This window comes from Typopeltis vanoorti, chromosome 13 (genome assembly GCF_054136105.1).
Source record: "Typopeltis vanoorti isolate ZY-2024b chromosome 13, IOZ_Tvanoo_1.0, whole genome shotgun sequence".
Classification (NCBI taxonomy): Eukaryota; Metazoa; Arthropoda; class Arachnida; order Uropygi; family Thelyphonidae; genus Typopeltis; species Typopeltis vanoorti.
This window is the reverse complement of record NC_143561.1, coordinates 24,165,410-24,190,527: the sequence shown is the minus strand read 5'-3', so window position 1 is coordinate 24,190,527 and position 25,118 is coordinate 24,165,410. Positions and strand designations below refer to the sequence as shown.

Here is a 25,118-nt window from a genome sequence, read left to right as displayed (position 1 = left end):
ACCTGAGATTAGCTCTGCTAACACATTCCTGGATGCTGACAATGTCAAGTTCTTTCCTAATATCCTCGTTTTTAATATGATAATGCCATTGATGCCATCTGTTCACACCTATAACCTTTCTCAGGACTCTCATATCTGTGGTCTCTAGTCTTTGGTCAAGTGCTTTACTTCTGAGCCAGCTCTCAGATCAATAAGTTAAAACTGGTTTGAACACTGTCTTGTATACAGCTAATTTAGTGTTACGACTAATTTCTCTCTTATTCCATATGAATTTATTCAATTGACTTCCCACCATACCAGCTTTGCTGATTCTGTTGTCTATTTCTATATTTAATTTACCATCTTCAGTAAAAATCGTGCCTAAATAACAGAAATGTTTTACTTGTTCCATAGATTCTCCATTCACAACACAGTTGACATTTTCAATGATTCTGCCTATTTTCATTGTCTTTGTCTTTTTATTGCTGACCTTCATACCATATCTATTACAACAGCTATTCAATTTAGTCAGAGAATCTTGCAGACTTGTAGCGGATTTATTTAGAAGTATAACATCATCCACATAAAGCAAAGAGCTGACATTAACATCTCCAATTCTGATATCATGTTTAATACCTCTTTCCTCCATAATGTGATCCATATAGATAATGAATAACAGAGAGGATAATGTACATCCTTGTCTCACACCAGATTTAATATTAAACCATCTTCCTGTACTTCCTTCACTTTTAACTGCTGACTTACAACTCAAATAAAGACTAAGTATTGCTTGATATATTGTCCCATTGACACCATATAACTGCAGCGTATTGAATAGCTTCTCTCTTCACCTTGTCATATGCCTTTTCCAAATCGACAAAACTTAAATACATATCTTTGTTATATTCCCATGCTTTCTCGACTATTTGTCGTAAAGTGAAGATCTGATCCTGACAGCCTCTATTTGGCCTGAATCCAGCCTGTTCTTCACCAAGCTTTTCTTCCACAATTCTACTCAACCGTTTCTCAAGTATACTTGTTTAGATCTTGCCAGAAACGCTCAATAGGGAAATACCTCTGTAATTCTCACATGCAGTTTTATTTTCCTTTTTATATATGGGTACTATGAGAGCTCTACTCCAATCATCGGGAATTCGTCCCTCTGTCCTGGCTTTCTGAACTATGCAGTGCAGCCACCGTAAGACTCTTATACCACCATACTTCAGCATTTCTGGTCGAATATCATCTACTCCTGCTGCCTTTCCACATTTCAAGCCTTTGATGGCTTTTTCTACTTCAAGTATGGATATGTATTCCTGACTGCATGCCTGGTCAGTGTTTTTTATCACTGTGCTGTCATCACTGCTTGTTTCATTTAGCAGTTTTTCAAAGTAATTACTCCATACCTCAAGGATATCTTTTTCTCCTGTTTTCATGTCACCTTTATCATCTGTAATTCCTTTTACACTCTTTCCTCCATTCTTAAGCTTCTTCAACAACCTCCAGAATATTTTGCCACCTTCTTGATATTCATTTTCTATATTCTTGCCAAAGTCCTCCCATTACTTTTGTTTAGCTAGTTTTACACAGTGTTTAGCATTCTTGCATTTGTCTCTATATTCTATAAGAGCACAAGCTGACTTATTTGACAGGAACTTTTGATATGCTTTCTTCTTTTCCTTCACTGCCTCTTTAACTTCCTGTGTCCACCAGGGAGTTCTGATTTTTTTTATCCTTACAAACAACCTCACCACATGCCGCTCTGGCAGAATCAATCAATGTTTTCTTCAGAGTTTGCCACTGAATCTCCAAGGTTTGATTCCTGTTCTCAAACTCTTTCATTTTTTCTTCAATAATCTTTGTGTATTTTAGTCTACAGTTCACATCTGAGAGCTGCTCAACTTTTATTCGCTTTAAAACTTTCTTACATGTTATTCTTTTCAATATTAAATTCAATTTTATCCTGCTCAAGGCTAAATAGTGATCACTTCCAATTTCAAATCCTCTGTACACTCTGGTGTCCTGCACAAGGGAGAAAACATCACTATCAACAATAACATAGTCAATGACACTTTTCTTATTCCTAGCCTCTTCTCTCCATGTGAATTTGTGCACATTTTTATGTTGGAACATGGTGTTAGTAATAACCAGTCTATGTCCTGAGCAGAAATAAAACAGATATTTGCCATTATTATTATTAACTTTGCTCTTTTCTCCAAATTTTCCCAAAATACTTTTGTATGTCTCACAATCATTTCCTACTCTGCTATTTAGATCCCCAACAAGGACTAACTTTTCATTTTTTATTGTGTCAGTTGCTTTTTCTAAAGCCTCAAAAAACTCCTCGACTTCTACTTTAGTAGAACCTTCTGTGGGACCATAGGCACAAATAAGTCTTATTGTCCAGTTCCCCATTCTCATATTTACCCACATTACTCTACTTGAGAGTGACTGCCATTCAAGAAGATTAGCCTCGTATTTTGTGTTGAATACTATGGCTACTCCTTCTTTTCCTTGATTGTCATTGCCTGAATATAACATTTTGTATTTATTGCTCAGAATGATCTTTCTGAAACAAAAAAGTGACTGAAACAAAAAAGACCAGTTTTGGTCTTTTTAGTTTCAGTCACCCCTATTATGTAGATCTGGTACTTATCGAATTCCTCAGCTAGCTCCATTTCTTTGCCATTCAGGCTTCTTACGTTGATAGTACCGATCTTTAACTCCAGTGATGTTGAGTTGTGGTTTGTTTTCAGATTTGTCAGTTTTTTTTCAGTTTTCTCATTTCATACATTTTGTAAAAAAATATATATCTATAATTATATATATACATATAAATATAAATATAAATTTTATATATATCATCATCATCATCATCAAATTCCTGCCATGTACCCTCAAGGGGTGTACAGGATGTGACAGTACTGCATGAAAAAATTACATCATTACTAACTTCCTATCTACAATTTTCCTCCAAATCAGTCTGTTACTTGTCAAGACTCCAACATTATCAGATCTTATATTTCTATCGTCTAAGGCACTTTGTACCGTATCAATCCACCTATACCTTGGTCTTCCTCTGGGTCGTTTTCCTGCCAACCTGGCAGAGAACACTTGTTTTGCTAATCTTTCCTCTCCCATTCTATTTAAGTGACCATACCATCTCAGATTAGCTCTGCTAACGCATTCCTGGATGCTGACAATGTCAAGTTCTTTCCTAATATCCTCATTTTTAATATGATATTGCCATTGATGCCATCTGTTCACGCCTCTAATCTTTCTCAGGACTCTCATATCTGCGGTCTCTAGTCTTTGGTCAAGTGTTTTACTTCTGACCCAGCTCTCAGACCCATAAGTTAAAATTGGTTTGAACACAGTCTTGTATACAGCTAATTTAGTGTTCCAACTAATTTCTTTCTTATTCCATATGAATTTATTCAATTGACTTCCCACGATACCAGCTTTGCTGATTCTGTTGTCTATTTCTATATTTAGTTTACCATCTTCAGTAAAAATTGTGCCTAAGTAGCCGAAATGTTTTACTTGTTCCACAGGTTCACCATTCACAACACAGTTGACATTTTCAATGATTCTGCCTATTTTCATTGTCTTTGTCTTTTTATTGCTGACCTTCATACCATATCTATTACAACAGCTATTCAATTTAGTCAGAGAATCTTGCAGACTTGTAGCGGATTTATTTAGAAGTATAACATCATCCGCATAAAGCAAAGAGCTGACATTAACATCTCCAATTTTGATATCAGGTTTAATACCACATTCCTTCATAATGTGATCCATATAGATAATGAATAACCGAGGGGATAATGTACATCCTTGTCTCACACCAGATTTAACATTAAACCATCTTCCTGTACTTCCTTCAATTCTAACTGCTGACTCACAACTCAAATAAAGACTAAGTATTGCTTGATATAATGCCCCATTGACACCATATAACTGCAGCATATTGAATAGCTTCTCTCTTGGCACCTTGTCATATGCCTTTTCCAAATCGACAAAACTTAAATACAGATCTTTGTTATATTCCCATGCTTTCTCGACTATTTGTCGTAAAGTGAAGATCTGATCCTGACAGCCTCTATTTGGCCTGAATCCAGCTTGTTCTTCACCAAGCTTTTCTTCCACAATTCTTCTCAACCGTTTCTCAAGTATACTTGCATAGATCTTGCCAGGAACACTCAGTAGGGAAATACCTCTGTAATTCTCACATTCAGTTTTATTTCCCTTTTTATATATGGGTACTATGAGAGCTCTACTCCAATCATCGGGAATTCGTCCATCTGTCCAAACTTTCTGAACTATGCAGTGCAGCCACTGTAAGACTCTTATACCACCATACTTCAGCATTTCTGGTCGAATATCATCTACTCCTGCTGCCTTTCCACATTTCAAGCCTTTGATGGCTTTTTCTACTTCAAGTATGGATATGTATTCCTGACTGCATGCCTGGTCAGTGTTTTTTATCACTGTGCTGTCATCACTGCTTGTTTCATTTAGCAGTTTTTCAAAGTAATTACTCCATACTTCAAGGATATCTTTTTCTCCTGTTTTCATTTCACCTTTATCATCTCTAATTCCTTTTACAGCACTCTTTCCTCCATTCCTAAGCTTCTTCAACAACCTCCAGAATATTTTGCCACCTTCTTGATATTTATTTTCTATATTCTTGCCAAAGTCCTCCCATGACTTTTGCTTAGCTAGTTTTACACACTGTTTAGCTTTCTTACATTTGTCTCTGTATTCTGTAAGAGTAAAAGCTGACTTATTTGCCAGGAACTTTTGATATGCTTTCTTCTTTTCCTTCACTGCCTCTTTAACTTCCTGTGTCCACCAGGGAGTTCTTTTATATATATAAGTTATTTTATATATATAAATATAAAATATAAATATACATATTTTCAGCATTTCACTGGATAAGATGCATACATGAAGACAAAGGAGTCTTGATATCATACTTACTTTCCTCACAGATGGGTAGGATGGAAAACTTTCCTGCACTGTAGTTCAACCTTGAACCATAATTTTATAATTTACTGATTAACCTGCTTTTTGCTGTTTGAGGTTTCATAGCTCAGAGAACATACCTTCAGGCAGTGAAGATGTTTCAAAAATTCACCTCATAAATGCTTAAATGTGTGAAATGTCATCTGAAATTCCATTTAAGATTTCTTAGGATTCTAGCCTAAATCACTAAAAATCATGCTAGATTTTTATGAAAACAGATGGCAAATCTTCTTGTCCTTTCAGAACATTATTCATAGTTCACAGTTATTTCTTCTTCTCTTTCCCATATTCCATCAGGAACACCAATAGTCTGTAAATGCTTTCCATTGGTTCCTTATCCTTGCTATTGGTCTTAGTTCAGAAAAAACTCTTCTTCTCATATTCCATTAAAATTGATCTCCTCTATGTATTTTTATGACAGTCAGGCTTTCTCTTTCCTTGTGGATTCTATTCCAGAGCTGCATGACAGACTTCTTCATGATCCTTCTTTAAATTTTCATTTTCTGATTTCAAGGTCGACTTTTTGCTGATTTGCTCTTTTCTAGGGATCTTCATTAATAATTTGTGGCCACCAAATTTGAAGTATGTTCTGCAGACATCAGTTTATGAATGTGTGCAGCCTTTTTTTATATTTCCTTTGAAATTAAAAATGTTTTGCATTCATATAAAAGAACTGATTTAATACAATCCATCACATGCATTAAATATTTTTAATGCATGTGATAGATTTAAAAAGGCAAAAAGTGCATACTTTGCCTTTTTAAAGAATATTCAGTGTGAATATTTTTCATTACAATACTCCACTAAGTTTAGCATATGCACTTTTGGTCTTTTGAATCCTTATATCAACATTTCTAGTTTCTCCTTCATATGCAGATAAAACACTGTCGAGACACGTAAAATGTGAAATAGTTAAGATTTTTCCCATTTTCAATTGTACTTGCTGCCTTGTTGTCCACATTGATTCTCATTTCATACATTTTGTAAGTATTTATTTTCAAACCAGCTTTCAATGATTTTTCTTGTAATGTGGTTAGTTTATTTTGGATATCTGCATGTCTGTGAGAAATTAGACATACATCATCTGCATAGTCTAGATCACCCAAAGTTTTATTTTCCATGATATTTCTTTGGTATGTTTCACTGCTGTCTATTCTAGAACAACATGATCTAGCACCCGTGTAAATAATAAGGGAGATAGAAGACATCCCCTATCGCACTCAGATACAGTTTGAAAGGGCTGTGACATGTCTTCTGTGGCATTCCTTTGTTTTGAAGTGCATTCCACACAATGTCTGGCAATAGAATCTAAGGCTTTTTCATAGTCCACAAACAGCAAATATAAAGGAGAGTTAAATTCACCCCACTATTCAATTATTATTCTTAATGTGTTATTGTGGTTAACACATGATCCATTTGGCCTAAAACCAGACTACTCTCTTTTCATGCCCTTATCCAAAATATTAAAGATTCTTGAAAGAATAATTTTGCAGAAAATTTTGCTAATGACACATCTGATTTATGCCCTCCAATTATTACAATTTCCTAAATCTCCTTTCTTTGATATTTTTCCTGTATTCCAATCCCTAATGAATGTCTCTTTTTTGCAAGATATCTTGGAATAGTGAGTAGAGCATATCTGTGATTGTTGTGGTGTCAGATTTCAGAATCTCTGCTGGGATAGCATCATGTCCTACTGCTTTCCCATTTTTCAATTCTTTAATAGCATTTTTTTTTATCTCCAATTTAGATGGCAGGCTGGTATCAATTTTTAATTCATCTACTCCTTTTTTTTTATTTCTGTTTGTATTCTATCACTGCTATAAAGATTTGGCTAAAATGTCTCCACCAGTTGTTCTTCTGTTGACACTAAACTTTTTCGATTGAGATCCTTCACTGAGACATTCTTTTTGCATGACTTCTCCAGAAAGTCTTCTTATAATACTGTGTAACTCTACTATTATAGTTGCCTGCAGCTTGTTGTGTCCTTGATGCCAGTTCTTCAAATCATTGCCTTTTGTCTTTTCTAGCACTTCTCTTAACTATATTTAAAATCTTATATTTATCTTTCCCTTTGGGAAAGTATTTATTGCACATCATTCAGCTTTATTTTTTTCCTTTCATCCTCTAGTCTCCAAGTTTCCACTGATAACCATTCTTCTTTCTTTCTTTCTTTTAGCACATCCTTAAAGATGTTCTACTTTATCACATTAAGGGCTTTTTTTTTTATAGGTATTATTTCTGGGAAAATTACCATGTTACTCCTCTTAAAAACTATTATTTTTATAGCTATTTATGCCTGCTTTCGTTTAGGAGTGACCCTTTAGAGTCACTCCTAAATGAAAGCAGGCAAAAACAGCCTTAAAAGTAATAGCTTTTTTTTTACTTTTTTCCATTTAGCCTCTATATCAAAATTCTTCATATCAAAGAATTTGAATATTAAACTCATTACGGACTTCAGCATTTTGTAATTTAGCAATATCAAATTTCCATCTATTAAATGACTCCCCTGGTGATACTTTCAAATGAATAACTGCACAGATCCTATTATTAGGTGATGATCTGAACCAATATCAGCACTTCTTTTATTTCAGACATCTAATAACATTTCCTGCACCACTGGCTGATGGCAATATGATTTATTTGATTCTGTGTTTTGCCATCCGGTGACACCCAGATTACTTTATGTATTCTTGATGTATGCATTTTCTCAATCTGTCTTCATACTCAATTTAAAATATGTTTGTAATTTTAATCTCAAAGATGCATATGATGATAGAAGATAAAATAATTGAAAGTAAAGTTTAATTTTACTTATTCTTTGTTTATATATGCAGTCATTCACAGCATTTGCATCCATTCATTCATCCAAAATTCCATTATTGGATTTCAGAGGAACTGAAAACAGAAAAGAGACCTCCACACAGCCTTTAAAAGAATGCGGGGAACCGAACAAGGCATCTGACTTAATGTCCAATCCTTCTCATGGTGCACCCTGTTGAGTATCTACCTGGATACTGAACGAACAAGGATGGACTGGCAATTTGGGATTTAGCTGACCAAATTGTATTCTTATTGGCATAAACCAAAATACAAAATGATGGTACAACATGACAAAATTTCATGCCGGCTGGGGCGTCACCCATTTAAACAAGGCCCGTGTTGTTTTTGCCAGGGGAATCAGGGCAAACAGCGAAAAGTCAGCTACTAGAACAAATCTGAAAGCACACCCCAACTCAACATCACCAGAGTTAAAGATCGGTACTATCAACATAAGAAGCATGAATGGCAAAGAAATGGAGCTAGCTGAAGAATTAGATAAGTACCAGATCAACATAATAGGACTGACTGAAACAAAGACAAAAACTGGCGAGATCTTTCTGAACAATAAATACAAAATATTATATTCAGGAAATGACAATCAAGGAAAAGAAGGAGTAGCCATAGTATTCAAGACAAAATACGAGGCTAATCTTCTTGAATGGCATGCAGTCTCAAGTAGAGTGATGTGGACAAATATCAGAATGGGGAACTGGACAATGAGACTTATTTGTGCCTATGGTACCACAGAAGGTTCTACTAAGATAGAAGGTGGAGGAATTTTTTGATGCTTTAGAAAAACCAACTGACACAATGAAAAAGGAAAAGTTGGTCCTTGTTGGGGATCTAAATAGCAGAATAGGAAATGATTGTCAGACATACAAAAATATTTTGGGAAAATTTGGAGAAAAGAGCAAAGCTAATAATAATGGCAAATATCTGTTGGATTTCTGCTCAGGACATGGACTGGTTATTACTAACACCATGTTCCAACATAAAAATGTGCACAAATTCACATGGAGAGAAGAGGCAAGGAATAAGAAAAGTCTCATTGACTATGTCATTGTTGATAGTGATGTTTTCTCCCTGGTGCAGGACACCAGAGGATACAGAGGATTTGAAATTAGAAGCGATCACTATTTAGCCTTGAGCAGGATTAAATTGAATTTCATATCAAAAAGAAGAACATGAAAGACAGTTGAGCAGCTCTCAGATGTGAACTGTAGACTAAAATAAATACACAAAGATTATTGAAGAAAAAATGAGAGTTTGAGAACAGGAACCAAACCTTGGAGATTCAGTGGCAACTCTTGAAGAAAACACTGATTGATTCAGCCAGAGAGGCAGGTGGTGAGGTTGTCTGCAAGGAGAGAAAAATCAGAACTCCATGGTGGACACAGGAAGTTAAAGAGGCAGTGAAGGAAAAGAAGAAAGCATATCAAACGTTCCTGTCAAATAAGTCAGCTTGTGCTCTTATAGAATATAGAGACAAATGCAAGAATGCTAAACACTGTGTAAAACTAGATAAACAAAAGTCATGGGAGGCAAGAATATAGAAAATAAATATCAAGAAGGTGGCAAAATATTTTGGAGGTTGTTGAAGAAGCTTAGGAATAGAGGAAAGTGTGCTGTAAAAGGAGTTAGAGATGATAAAGGTGACATGAAAATGGGAGAAAAAGATATCCTTGAAGTATGGAGTAATTACTTTGAAAATCTTCTAAATGAAACAAGCAGTGATGATAGCACAGTGATAAAAAATACTGACCAGGCATGCAGTCAGGAATACATATCCATACTTGAAGTAGAAAAAGCCATCAAAGGCTTGAAATGTGGAAAGGCAGCAGGAGTAGATGATATTCGACCAGAAATGCTGAAGTATGGTGGTGTGAGAGTCTTACAGTGGCTGCACTGCATAGTTCAGAAGTCCTGGACAGAGGGAGAGCTCTACCCCGATGATTGGAGTAGGGCTCTCATAGTACCCATATATAAAAAGGGAAATAAAACTGCATGTGAGAATTACAGAGGTATTTCCCTACTGAGTGTTCCTGGCAAGATCTATGCAAGTATACTTGAGAAACGGTTGAGAAGAATTATGGAAGAAAATCTTGGTGAAGAACATGCTGGATTCAGGCCAAATAGAGGCTGTCAGGATCAGATCTTCACTTTACGACAAATTGTTAAGAAAGCATGGGAATATAACAAAGATCTGTATTTAAGTTTTGTCGATCTGGAAAAGGCACATGACAAGGTGTCAAGAGAGAGAGAGAAGCTATTGAATATGCTACAGTTATATGGTGTCAATGGGGCATTATATCAAGCAATACTTAGTCTTTATTTGAGTTGAAAGTCAGCAGTTAGAATTGAAGGAGGTACAGGAAGATGGTTTAATGTTAAATCTGGTGTGAGACAAGGATGTACATTATCCCCTCTGTTATTCATTATCTATATGGATCACATTATGAAGGAAAGTGGTATTAAACATGATATCAGAATTGGAGATATTAATGTCAGCTCTTTGCTTTATGTGGACGATGTTATACTTCTAAATAAATCTGCTGCAAGTTTGCAAGATTCCCTGAGTAAATTGAATAACTGTTGTAACAGATATGGTATGAAGGTCAGCATTAAAAAGACAAAGACAATGAAAATAGTAGAATTGTTGAAAATGTCAACTGTGTTTTGAACAGGGAACCTGTGGAACAAGTAAAACAATTCAGCTACTTGGGCAAGATTTTTACTGAAGATGGTAAACTAAATGTAGAAATAGACAACAGAATTAACAAAGATGGTATAGTTGGATAAATTGAATAAATTCATATGGAATAAGAGAGAAATTAGACAGAACACTAAATTAGCTGTATACAAGACAGTGTTCAAACCAATTTTAACTTATGGATCTGAGAGCTGGGTCAGAAGTAAAACACTTGACCAAAGACTAGAGACTACAGATATGAGAGTCCTGAGAAAAATTATAGATGTGAACAGATGGCATCAATGGCAATATCATATTAAAAATGAGGATATTAGGAAAGAACTTGATATTGTCAGCATCCAGGAATGCGTTAGCAGAGCTAATCTCAAGTATTATGGTCACTTAAACTGAATGGGCAAGGAAAGATTAGCAAAACAAGTGTTCTCTGTCAGGTTGGCAGGAAAATGACCCAAAGGAAGACCAAGATATAGGTGGATTGATACATACAAAGTGCCTTAGACGATAAAAATATAAGATCTGATAATGTTGGAGTCTTGACAAGTAACAGACTGATTTGGAGGAAAATTGTAGATAGGAGGTTAGTAATGATGTAAATTTTTCATGTAGTGCTGTGATATCCTGTACATCCCTTGAGGGTACATGTCTGGAATTTGATTATGACATTTTAACTGTTAATTTTAAATATAATTAATGATTCCTCAGTCTAATGTCACATGATTTATCTTATATTTTTTCAGTTTTAAACTTAAAAGTATTTTATTTATATGCTCTCCCACTTGAATTTTCCATATTTTTCAGATAAAAATTCGCTTTCCTTATATACTTTTTTTAAATTATTTCTGCTAGTGCTGATGATTCTGCAATTAAGTCGTATCATTTATGACCTTATTTCCAAGTGAATAAGTGATCAACCCGCCCCCCCAACGCACTTAATTGTATACTTCTAATATATCACTTTGATGTGATGGTGTATATCATTTTAGTGTTGAATATTATGGCTACTCCCTCTTTTGCCTGATCGTTATTACCAGAATATAACATTTTATATTTTGCTTAGAAAGATCTCACCTGCTTTTGTCTTCTTTGTTTCGGTCATGCCTATTATGTTGATCTGGTACTTATTCAATTCTTCTGCTAGTTCCATTTCTTTTCCATTGATGCTTCTTACATTGATAGTATCAATCTTGAACTCTGTTGATGTTGAGTTGGGATGTGTTTCAAGATTTGTTCGAGTAGCTGACTTTTCACTGTTCGCCCTGGTTCCCTGACAAAAATAATGTGGGCCTTGTTTAACCAGGTGACACACCCTAGCCTGCATGAAATTTTGTCATGTTGTACCATCATTTTACATTGTGGTTTAAACCAATAAGAATACAATTTGGTCAGCTAAATCCTAAATTGCCATCCCATCTTCATTCGTTCAGTATCCAGGCAGGTACCTAACAGGGTGCACCATGAGAAGGTAAGAATTGGACATTAGGTCAGGAAGTCCCAGTCAGTTCTCCGCATTCCTTAAAAACTGCATGAATATCTCCTCTGTTATACAGCTCTGATCCTTAAGAACTCTTCACCTAAATATAGGTTCACATATATATAGAAGTAAGTAGATAGGTGAAATAACAGGGCTTTTGCAACCCTAGCATTAGTTGCATAGTTATAAGATAAGGAAATATCTACTATCATGTGTATATTCAGTCAGAAAACCGGCAACCAGTTGCAGATAATGGATCAGTCTAAATGATAGGATCTTATTTAACAGACTTATGTCTCACCCATTCAAAAGCCTTGGAGAAACAGGAGCAACCACAATCATTTGAGATTTGCCCAACTTTTTCCATGGTATTTGTCCAGAGATGAGTGACATAAATAAGCAGTTAAGAAAGCTGGGCTGAAGAAAATATTTAAGGAGAGGAAGTTAAAATGTTCAGAATAGTTGTTGGCATTAGAGACAGAAAATAAATTTGACACAGCAGGACAGAAATTTTCAAAGTTGGATCTGAAGTTGGATACTCTCTGGCATGCTATATATCAGAGCAAGCACATGCATAAATGCCATCTTGGAGACAAAAGAAGTCAAAGAGTGCATAACTGAGAAAGCTGAGATGAGCAGTGTGCTTCAAGAGGTTGAAATTTGCGTTTCTGTCAGGAAAAGTAAATGGATTTTGCAGAGTGGACAGTGAAATGAACACTATAAAATATAGAACTGAGATGAGATACATTTGCAAAGTGGATATGGAAGACTTAGTTGGGCTCACTGCGAACTGCATGGGTGATGCATTCTTCCCATGCAGTTACATATTTTAGTTTCCACCATGACTATTAGCATAACTTGATTCTCACACTAGAATTTTTTTACAGTTAATGTTAAATGCTTTTTGCTTTGTCACTGCTTTGGTGTTTTTCTTCCAGTTGTTGTAATCAACAACCTTGTTCCTACTGAGCAAAGGTAAGAGTCAGCTAGACTCATTATAGGGGAGAAGTGCCTTTGAAATTATTCACAGCCACTATTAATTCTGATCTACTCAGTGGTATATCGGATGTCATTTTAACCATTTTTTCTATGGACACAAAGCAGTGGCACTTGACAATTTTTCTGGGGTAAAAATTACATTTTCTAGCTAGCTTAACGATATTCTTTAGTGTTTTATCTTTTTATGGGTGAAAGCTGAGGATGACAGTATTGTATTTTTTTTTTTTTTTTTTTTTGTTTTCAGCCTAGTTCAAGTTATAAACTGTCACTGCAGTGAGGTCATAGAGTTTGCTGGTGTTTTCAGCAGAGAATGCACTGCTGTCAAGGTGCTCATTATGAATCAGGCATGTTTTCTATTGATTTTACTTTGCAGGAGATAGTCTCATCAAGAGTGATAAGGCACTGTTCTATGTTCTAGATAGTTTATAAGATGTAAATTAAGCCAATAGCTGAATTCTGCTTGTTGCCAAATCGCAAAAATTGAACCCCAATTTCAGTTTCAGTTTTGAAGAAAGAAATACTGCCAGTTATACAATAATGCTTCATTCCTTTGAACAATTTGTGTTTATAGAATTAAACTCTACAAGATCTGGGTTCACATCTCTACCTAGTTCAGCTATCTACAATCAACCCTTACTACAGTGAATTCACTCACTATAACAAACTAAAGTCCTATAGCATCAATGTCATATTAAAGGAAATCACCATGCTTTAGATCCCTATAATTTCACTATAATGAGAATCAAACTGTATAAGTAGGATCTAAATCTCATAATAATTTCAGTTTAAAAATGTCTTTTTTTTTTTAGATTTTTCTTTTTCTTCAATCTTGACATGGGTGAAAGAAACATCATTTTCTCAAAGCCATGTGTTATTTGTTGTGGTACTACTATTGCATAATCTATAATGGACCTCACTACCCTAGTACTCCATGCATAGCATATTTATTTATTTATTTCCTGTTTTAAATAAATGAAATTACATATATTTGTTGCACTCCACTTTTTTTTTTTTATAATCTTCATCAAAAATACTAACAAAGAATAGATGCCCAACTAACTAAAGATCCATAGTATCAATGCCATATTAATATAAATCACCATAGACAATTCTTTAGTTCACTATAATGAGAATCAAAGTGCACAAATAAGGGTCTGAAACAGATTTATGGAGTTCATTTTGATGAACTCCACTATAAATCACTGCATAATCTCCAATATCCATTCATACCTATATCTCTCATTTAAGTTTTTATCTTAATTTTTGTGATAGTTGTTCCTTGTCGTTAATCCCCTTACATTCTTACATACCTTAGGGAGAAGAGACTGTGAAAAACTGGAAAGATGATAGAATAATCAATTCTGAAACCAGAACAGGTATAATGTCTATTCTGGAAAGCATAAAAAGGGAAAACATGAAGAAGATGGAAATGATCCAGCAAAAACACAAAAGGCATATTACATGACAAACTCTAATCTGACCATGAAGCCTTTGCACTGAGATCATGGTCTTTACAAGAGATGCACAGACAAAGCCTGTACTCCCAAGTAAACAATCCACAACCAACATATTTATAAATCACTGTTATAAATCATTGGATTAATATGGTTATCAGTTCACCAGATAACAACATAATAGCACAGGTATGTAAATTAATATCCTTCAATTAAAATCTCATTTAAGCCTACTTGTTACAAAAGGATTGCTCCATTACTATAAATAGCTTAGCTTTTTCTTTCTACAACATAACATTTTTTCACTGTGACATCATTCATAATTACAGCAACTCAATACAGTTCACTCTCACTATAATAAACTAGTAGGAACCACAGGAATAGTTTACAAGTAAGTCATTATAGTAGTGTTTGCTATAGCGAGTGCTGGGCTGGCATTTCATCTCTTAACTATTTCTGTATGCAATGTCTGTCAAAGTATGTATTCTCTGGCCAGTTTGTTTTGTTTTGATATATACTAAATGTCTCAATTTAGTATAAGTCTGTATTATAATTTTTTCAAATTGTACCTCCACAGCACAATTGGAAGAATGACAGTATATGCTCCATTCAAATGGAAAAGATCCGAGTTTATGTGGGCTTATTCAACTGAAGGTGAGTTAGCCAATGTTATGTGAAGGTAGTAGGGTTTTTCATCCTGCATGCAGGCAAATTAGTCCTAATACACATGCAATTTACAGACAAAAAAAAAAAAAAATACCATTAGTGACAGTAGATGACACTGTGAGGTAGTATGTACATAAAGATTTAAATGGTCAATTGCATAGAGTGAAAGGCTCTTCTGCAATGAATCCTTGGGCTTACTGGAAGTGTTAAGTAATAAAAATAATTCCCTGCTATTGCATAGCATTTTGTATAAACTGGTTAACTAAAAGTTATCTAATTTACCTAAAGTGATATGGCTCAAACCCAAAAAATTCCCACAATGAGGAGCTTAAGGATTTTTCTCAGACATAGCCAAGTTAGCTGGTCTTGGGTGTGGACAGCAGGGTTTTTTCCCCAGTTTATCTAGGGATTTTCCTCCTGCAAGCAGGCAAACCGGCCCTGTGACCACACGCAGCTACAGCCATAGAATATACCGGGAGGCATTGGGCTAGTCACCCTATTCTTGGGACAGGTACGACTTATAAGGGCTTAAGATAACTCTGTAACAGGCCAGTAGGCCTAACACATAGAAGGAAGAAGAAGAAAAAAAAACAAATAAAGATCTCCTTATTCATACAGTTGTATGAACAAGGAATTGATCACCTAGACTGAATTATTCAGAAACATTGTGAACTATTTTATAATTATAAAGAAATATATATGATTTCATTAAAAAAATAAACTCTTCTAAATTAACTATTTATAATAATAATTTATCCCCATTATAAAAATTTATAGTACTCAGTAGCAATGATCTGAACTGGCATTTGCACTCCATGGCATTTGACCATACAAACGATGAACTGGATTCAAATCTAGTCAACAACTAGAGGAACTAAGCTTTTACGGGTGATATAATTGAGACATTCAAATTACTGAGGGGGTTTTTACAAGATTAATTCAGAGGAAATTTTTCAGAGCAGGTGTAGCAGTGGTGAGAGAACTAGGTGCCATCCATGGAAACTGAGTAAGAGTATAGTTAGCAAAGGTGTTAGAACTAGGTTTTTTGCTTGGAGAGTGGTGAATGAGTGGAATAGGTTGCCAGAGTCTGTTGTCAGTGCCACGACTGTGAATGAGTTCAAAGCAAAGTATGATAGACAATGTGCAAATGCTGAATAGTTCTTGACATGATGTTTAGGGCCTCCCTCAATGAGTCTAGGGACTCCTTGGAGTTGCCCATAATAATAATAATAACGTCTTTTAAAGTTAAGGTAAATTAGCCAGTCACCATGGAGATAGTAAGGCTCTCCTCCTCCCCCCTCTACAAAATAGAAAATCAGCAGGGAGGAGGGGGGAAACAACATACTGAACCTATCATAACTACAATTAAGTTTACACAAAGCCTAATTACTTAGCAAGAGCATACTACTGGGCTTAATAATACACAGGAAATAATGTAAGAGGAATGAAGAAGGAAACTTACTTGTACATCTGTCCTAGAAGGATAATTAAAATGAACATCTGTAAATTCAATTGTTCCTTCTAATGAAAGAGGCTTCTTTCCAACTTCTGAACTACTGTCTATTTGCGGTACCTATTTATAAATATTCAAGTTAAGGTAATTAATGTTCTGTTATATAAAATTAAGGAAATCACTCAATCTAACACTTCTCTATTAACTAAATCTCTACTACCTAGGATAATAAAATATGTTAGCAATATAAGTCTTTCCGGTTATAAACCAGAAAATACATGCAGTGAGCTGTTCTTGATATAGTAGGCAGTAATCTGTCTGGATAATCTATGCAGCATTCACAGGAGAAGAACATCACGAGGTCAGTTTAGTCTTTGGGTAATGCTGTGATGGGACCAAAAAGCATACTTCCTGTTTAAAAGTGAGTTTGGCTTTTGGCCTTTTAAAGTTGAATCCCCCCCCCCTCCCAGACTCATCGTGGGAGGTCCTTCCTAAGAAACACAAAGTCTATCAAAACTCATTGAGGGGAGGTCCTCCCTAGGAAACAAAAAGTCTATCATACCACTCCTTAACCTCACTGACCATTCTCGCTCTCACCACTCTATCAGGCAATGCATTCCATTGTTCAACCACCCTCCATGCAAAGAAACCACTCCTCACCCTCTTGCTCCCAGTTTCCTTTCGTAACGTCCAGGGATGGCTTCTTGTCATCACTCCTTTCCGCTGTTCAACCAAGCGAAAGAACTCCCCAGTGTCAACCCTGTAACCACCTCTCAACAGTTTAAAAGTCTCAATCATATCACCTCTCCTTCTTCTATCCACCAAACTCTGCAGTCCACATTCCCTCAGCCGATCCTCATAATTATTGTAGAGTCCTAAAACCATCTTTGTTATCTGCCTTTTGTACCCTTTCCACAGTTAATTTATCCCCTTCAAATCCTGGGAACCAAATCTGAGAACAATAGTGCAAATGTGGTCTGATCAGGGTCTTATACAATGGAATGATAACTGTTTTATCTCTGCAGGACAGCATCCTCATTATTGCAGCAATCCTCTATGTTACCTTAACCAGCTTTGCAATATGTCCCCTAAATTTCAGGTTTCTATCAATCATCAACCCCAGATCTCTTGTCTCCCCTACTTCCTCCAGTATAACTCCTCCCATAAAGTATGCAGTGTCCCATTGATGTTTCCCAAACCTCAAGACTTACATTTTGCTGCATTAAACCGACACTCCCATTCATTTGCCCATCTATCTAGCTTATTCAAATCCTCTTGCAGGGCTGCTGCATCTGCACTATTACTAATAATCCTTCCCAGCTTCGCATCATCTGCAGACAACTGAATATCCCCTTGAAATCCACTGACAATATCATTGATAAGCAGGCTAAACAATATAGGTCCCAGTACTGAGCCCTGTGGGACCCCACTTGTAACCCTCTGCTTCCATGAAACTGCCCCCACCATACACAACTCTCTGATACCTATTGGACAGCCAATCCTGAATCCAGTTGACCAATCTGGCATCCAGACCTAAGTGCTGCAACTTAAATATCAGCTTATCATGTGGCACCCTGTCAAATGCCTTTGCAAGTCTAAGAAAATGGCAGTATATGCCTTTCCCTCATCTAAAGCTCTTGTAACTTTATCATAAAAGGTTAGCATATTGCTAAAACAAGACCACCCCTTCAAAAATCCATGTTGACTCTCACAGATAACATTACCCTCATCTGCCCAATGCTGTATACGGTCCTTCACTACTTTCTCCAAAATCTTACTAACTACTGATGACACACAAACTGGCCTATAATTAGACACTTCCACTCTGCTACCGCTCTTATGCAATGGCACTATCTTACCTTCCTTCCATTCCCTGGGCACCTTTGCCGAAGCCAGACTTTCATTGAAAAGCCAGGTCAAAGGCACTATCAGTTCCCTAGCACATTCTCTCAAAACTCGTGGTGAAATACCATCCAGTCCCACAGCTTTACTGACATCCAGAGTATTCAGTATTTGAAACACACTCTCCTCCTGTACCTCTAAACCTCGAACCTACCCTATCCCTCTAGCATTAAAACTGACTCCTCAGGATGAAATACCCAATAAAGTGTTCATTGAACAATTCCACTATGTCATCTGCATCAGTCACTCTATTCCCATTTTTATCCCACAATATCATTCTTCCACAGTTATTTCTCCTCCTACTGGCCAGCCACATATCTAAAAAATTCCTAGGATTTTCTTTGGATCTTAGGGCCAATCTCCTCTCATATTCCAGTTTCGTCTCCCTTACCATACTAGTCACTCTTCTGGCCTGTGTCTTATACTCTTCATGCATCTTCTTTTCACCTGTCTCCTTATATCTCTTCCATAGCCTCTTTTTCGTATGCAATTCTTGTTTAATATTGTTTGTCATCCATTTTACTCCAAATTGTGTCCTCTTGTTCACTTGTGGTATACAACTTACCATTGCTGCTAACAAATATTCTTTCATAATTTCCCATGCACTAATGATATCCCGGCCTTCCAATTCCTCCCTCTATGAAACTTTCCCAAGTTGATGTCTTAGACTATTATAATCACTGCCTTATAATTCCACATACTTGAAATCAAGTATGTGGAAATCAAGGAAATCTGTGTGGAAATCTTGAAATCAAGAAGCTTGATTTTCTCTCAAAAGATGCTTCCAATTGTGCCTTTATTTTATTTATTATTTTTGAGATTGGGGGGGGGTATCAGAATGCAGGGAATGACAGAAGCAACAAATCTCAAGATGATGTAAATTTTTCATGTAGTACTATTGTGGTCATTCTTGATATTTCCAATGCATTTGATTATCGTTAGCATCAAGCTTTTACAAAACTACCATTTTATGGTCTCTCTTGTACCCTTTATGATTTAACTGCTACTTCAGGGATGAGAAACCTTTTTAAGTGTGGGTGCCAAAATTGCCAAATCTTTCATGCAAAATTTTCTCACGTACCAACCAAAATTTTAGGAAACATATTATTTGGTATCTTTTAAGTATTATGAGAACCTTTTCAAATAATCAAAAATCACACTACAGCAGTAAAATCAAAGAATATTGTAAGAGTGTAAGATTGAACGAATGTAAAAATTACTGACGGAATTTTTACTTAAAAGTCCTATCATCATCTTATATTTTGGTCATTTATATTTTGACAAGCAATACTTAGTCTTTATTTGAGTTGTAAGTCAGCAGTTAGAATTGAAGGAAGTACAGGAAGATGGTTAAATGTTAAATCTGCTGTGAGACAAGGATGTACATTATCCCCTCTGTTATTCATTATCTATATGGATCACATTATGAAGGAAAGTGGTATTAAACATGATATCAAAATTGGAGATGTTAATGTCAGCTCTTTGCTTTATACGGATGATGTTATACTTCTAAATAAATCCACTACAAATCTGCAAGATTCTCTGACTAAATTGAATAGCTGTTGTAATAGATATGGTATGAAAGTCAGCAATAAAAAGACAAAGACAATGAAAATAGGCAGAATCATTGAAAATGTCAACTGTGTTGTGAATGGAGAACCTGTGGAACAAGTAAAACATTTCAGCTATTTAGGCACTATTTTTACTGAAGATGGTAAATTAAATATAGAAATAGACAACAGAATCAACAAAGCTGGTACGGTGGGAAGTCGATTGAATAAATTCATATGGAATAAGAGAGAAATTAGTCGGAACACTAAATTAGCTGTATACAAGACAGTGTTCAAACCAGTTTTAACTTATGGAGAGCTGGGTCAGAAGTAAAACACTTGACCAAAGATTAGAGACCGCAGATATGAGAGTCCTGAGAAAGATTATAGGTGTGAACAGATGGCATCAATGGCAATATCATATTAAAAAAGAGGATATTAGGAAAGAACTTGACATTGTCAACATCCAGGAATGCGTTAGCAGAGCTAATCTCGAGTAGTATGGTCACTTAAACAGAATAGGTGAAGAAAGATTAGCGAAACAAGTGTTCTCTGCCAGGTTGGCAGCAAAACAACCCAGAGGAAGACCATGATATAGGTGGATTGATACGGTACAAAGTGCTAGACGATAGAAATATAAGATTTGATAATGTTGGAGTCTTGACAAGTAACAGACTGATTTGGAAGTTAGTAATGATGTACATTTGTCATGTAGTACTATCATATCCTGTACATCCCTTGAGGGTACATGGCAGGAATTTGATGATGATGATATTTTGACAAGTAACAAACTGATTTGTAGGAAAATTGTAGACAGGAAGTTAGTAACGATGTAAATTTTTCATGTAGTACTATCATATCCTCTGCACCCCTTGAGAGTACTTTAAGTGTAATTCTAGTTGACATATACAGCCATGCAATTTAAAGATGCAGTCTTTAACATCATTAAAAGAGTAAACAATAATTCTGAATTTTTTGTTTTTTATAAAGATCAATCAGACAAGTTTTTTAAAGTTTTTCCAATATATTACAGTGCACAATCTCATAATCATTTTACTTGTACTAAAGCACAATAAAAGAAAATAAAATTAAAGATATTCTTTTATTAATTCCTAATCCTTATGAGTAATAAATAAAAATTAGAGATAAAATAAAATGTTACTTTACCTACATAATATATTGAACAAAAGTTAATATTTACCATTTTAAATAGAAAACATCAAATCAAAACTAGAGAAAGAAACATAGTGGACATTTTATTTATTAACATCAATGAGACTTCTGCTGCTGCTTCACTGATGGCAGATAATTTATATCATGTTTATATTTTGGAAACTTTAGAGGTATGCATGTGCTACTAGTTTCATTTGTAAGGCTACTCCTGTTACGAGACTTAACAAAGTTCATCACTGAGAAATGATTCAGAAAAATATGTAGATGCAAAAATGGATAGTATTGCTGTTGCAAAGGTTTTTAAACATACAAAAGTTTCTGGAATAGTATTCCAAGTCCTTAGTACCTCATTTCTTCTCTCTGTTACTTCCATCTCCAATTGCTCCCTTTCAATATTTTCCAAGTCAACTGTGATGTCAACAAATTTCTGCCTCCAAATTAAGCCACTTTGAAAATCAATCAACTGCATTTCAAAATCATCCACATTTATCCACGAAAACATCTGCAAATTTAATTCATCCAATTTTATAGTGTCTGGAAACTTAATGAATTTCTTCAGTCTCTTCTAATTCTCCCAACTTAACAAATCTTAGAGAGAACTGCTCAACAGTTGACATAATGACGTTTAAAAATAGCTTTTGAAGACATTGGCAGTCTGTTTTGTCATCTTTTTAGAGATCATTGACGTATTTCTTTCGGTTTGGAAAATATCTAAATCTATCACTGTCTACATCCCTCTTAAAAACTCCTAGTTTCATTTCAAATGACTTTATGTCATCAAACATAACATCAAGAGTCTTACCAGAGCCCTGTAGTTTAAGGTTCAAGTCATTTAAATGTTCGCAAAAATCTGCAAAAAACAACAGTTTATAAACCCACACAATGTCATATATTTCTTTATCAGATATTTGTTGATTAGTCAAAAAGAGATTTATCTCATCCAGACATTCAACAAATGGTTTCAGAACAAGACTCGACTAAGCCAATGAATATTGTTGCACATTATTAGTCCTTTGCACACCAAATCCAACTCATTCCATAGATTCTGAAATTGTCTGTTAATCAAAGCATGTGCAGAAATGTAATTAACAACCCTAGTTACTGTTTGCATCACTTCTTGAATTCCTTTAGATCAGCTTTTGCACATAAAGTCTCCCTCATGTATGATGCATGAAACCTATCAGTGGATGACTAACATGTTTTGCAAACAGATTTACAAATCCTGCTTCCTTACCAATCATGCTAGGTGCACCATCTATTGTGACAGATATCACTTTTGATATATCAATTTGCCAAATAAATAATTTATTCATAACTGCTTTACATATTTCAACCCCAGTGATATCCTTAGATAGTGTATACTTCAGATACTTCGTCAACCTACAAAATCGAGCAAAGATTGCAAGCCTAGCTGAAGATGCAATGCCTGTGCTCTTATCAACACAAATAGAAAAGAACTTACATGAAGCCAAATCTTTCACTAATTGTTCTGCTGTATTCCTTTCCAACTTAAGTATCCTATATCCTGAACTGTTTTCCTACTCACAGATAAATCTTTAATGCACTGAACAATTTTTACCTTTTCTGAAAGATTGTCAAAAAGGAAAGAAAGGAACACATTCTAGCTATGCTTCTTTAATATACTCCTCATCACCGAGTGGTTTTCCATGTTGGGCAATAACTTTTGAAACCTCAAAACTAGCAACAACTAAGTTGGAACTAGGCCTACCTGAAATAAATTTCATCAAAGTATCAGAATGTTTTTTTGTCTTGTTCAGTTCATGAGAAATTCATTCTCTTTATTCTTGCTTAATTTCTTATTATAGTTGCAAAATGTCTCTTTACAGAAGTCCTACAAACAACCAATTTGGAACATAAAATGCATAATGCTTTATTATCTTTCTTAATCATACCAAAATTTTCAGTCCAGTATTCTTTAAATTCTCTAATATCCTCTTCATTTGAATGTCTAAGTTTCTTTGCTGGTAGTAGTGGCATTCTGTACAATCTGTATGAATAGAAAAAAGGAGGAAGAAAGAAAGGAAGTCAACAAGGGAATAAAGCGAAAGGCAAAAGGAAAAAATATAAATTAAAACTGAATAACCAAGGTTGTAGAATCAGAAAGTTATACAGTTGTGACTATGGTGCATACAAAAAATAACTGCCTTCACACAGCTTCCAACTTTAATGAAAATCAGCATGGGGTATAAAAATGTGGACAGAGAGAGACGTATGGACATTGACAAAAATTATAATTTGGACTCCAAAAATGTCATCATAATCCCTCTCTGCATACACCTACCAAGTTTAATCAAACCCAAAATTAGTACAATTATAAGCCTACCTACACACATGAAAATGAAAGAGAAGAGTATGCATGCTATCTAATCATGTGCAGATAACACTTCATAATCCGGAATATCGTCATCAAATTCCTGAGATGTACCCTCAAGGGATGTACAGGATATGACAGCACTACATGAAAAATTTACATCATTACTAACCTCCTATCTACAATTTTCCTCCAAATCAGTCTGTTACTTGTCAAGACTCCAACATTATCAGATCATACTAAATATATATGAAGAGCCAAAGGCTTCAATTTGGTGACATAACTTATTTAAGTTAAGGGATATTACATCCCATATTGTTTCTTAGCCAAATAAGAAACTCAAAGAGTTTCATGCAGAATATATAAACTATATAAATAAAGTTCAGCGATTCCAAGTGTAAGCAAATACCTGGATAGCAGCAACTGACCCTTAAGGTAGTGCAAGCTGAGGCAACTCATAGCAAAGGTGGAGCAAGCTCCGATCACTATTCTTAATATTTACCCATAATGTGAACTTAGCTCCTAGGAGTTGTATTACTGTTCTACATTATGAGAGAAGGTCACTACCCAGACCGGTTTCAATCTTTATTGAGGTTGTATTTAAGTAAAAACCTCTCTAAATAAAGATCGCCCAACTCACTGTTGTTCCACTCAGGACAGGCTCACCCTATCACCAAGAAGAACTTCTCAGCATTGGCTCTACCCAGTGGCAAGCTCACCCCACCACCAGACAGAGCCATAATCTCTCAGCGGTGGCCCTACCCAGAGACAGGCGAAAACCTATCCCAAGCAGAGCCTCTCATATATCCAGCATCCACCTCTCACCAGTGAGTAGGTAGAACTAGTCAATAATACCAAATTTGGGAGGCTTACATCAGCAGACCTTCAGCCCAACGGCCAAGAACACCTACTTAGCCTGCTAGAGGGCACCATCAGGACTTTTAGGAGAAAAATAGCTTCATCTTTTCATTCCCAGTTACTGTGTTGTAGTGCCTATGTGCACGTGCTTTTTTTGTAAGTTCCTTTAGAAGATGGCAACGTGACGTTGCCGAATTATCGGAAAGTATTTATTAAAGTATAATTTAATTTATATCCTTAACTACGTTGTTCAATTCCTTAAGTGTTTTAATAATGCATAACCAACGTATAAGCCTGTCTACGAGAATATGGGATGTAACATCCCTTAACTTAAATTATCAGGTCATATATTTTTATCATCTAAGGCACTTTGTACCGTATCAATCCACCTATATCTTGGTCTTCCTCTGGGTCGTTTTCCTGCCAACCTGGCAGAGAAAACTTGTTTTGCTAATCTTTTCTTGCCCATTCTGTTTAAGTGACCATACCACTTGAGATTAGCTCTGCTAACGCATTCCTGGATGCTGACAATGTCAAGTTCTTTCCTAATATCCTCGTTTTTAATATGATATTGCCATTGATGCCATCTGTTCACACCTCTAATCTTTCTCAGGACTCTCATATCTGTGGTCTCTAGTCTTTGGTCAAGTGTTTTACTTCTGACCCAGCTCTCAGATCCATACATTAAAGTTGATTTGAACACGGTCTTGTATACAGCTA

The 25,118-nt window shown here is 35.5% G+C and overlaps 1 protein-coding gene across 3 annotated transcripts in view; it reads right to left on the bottom strand.

Moving 5' to 3' along the window:
- LOC150099993 (ATP-dependent translocase ABCB1-like) overlaps window positions 1-25,118 on the bottom strand; it is a 370,123-nt gene that overhangs the window by 168,931 nt on the left and 176,074 nt on the right. For all 3 annotated transcript variants that reach the window (XM_090402525.1, XM_090402527.1, XM_090402526.1), the window contains exon 10: window positions 16,593-16,703. In XM_090402525.1, coding sequence (XP_090258651.1) covers window positions 16,593-16,703 — 111 coding nt within the window. The remainder of the gene's footprint in view (window positions 1-16,592; window positions 16,704-25,118) is intronic.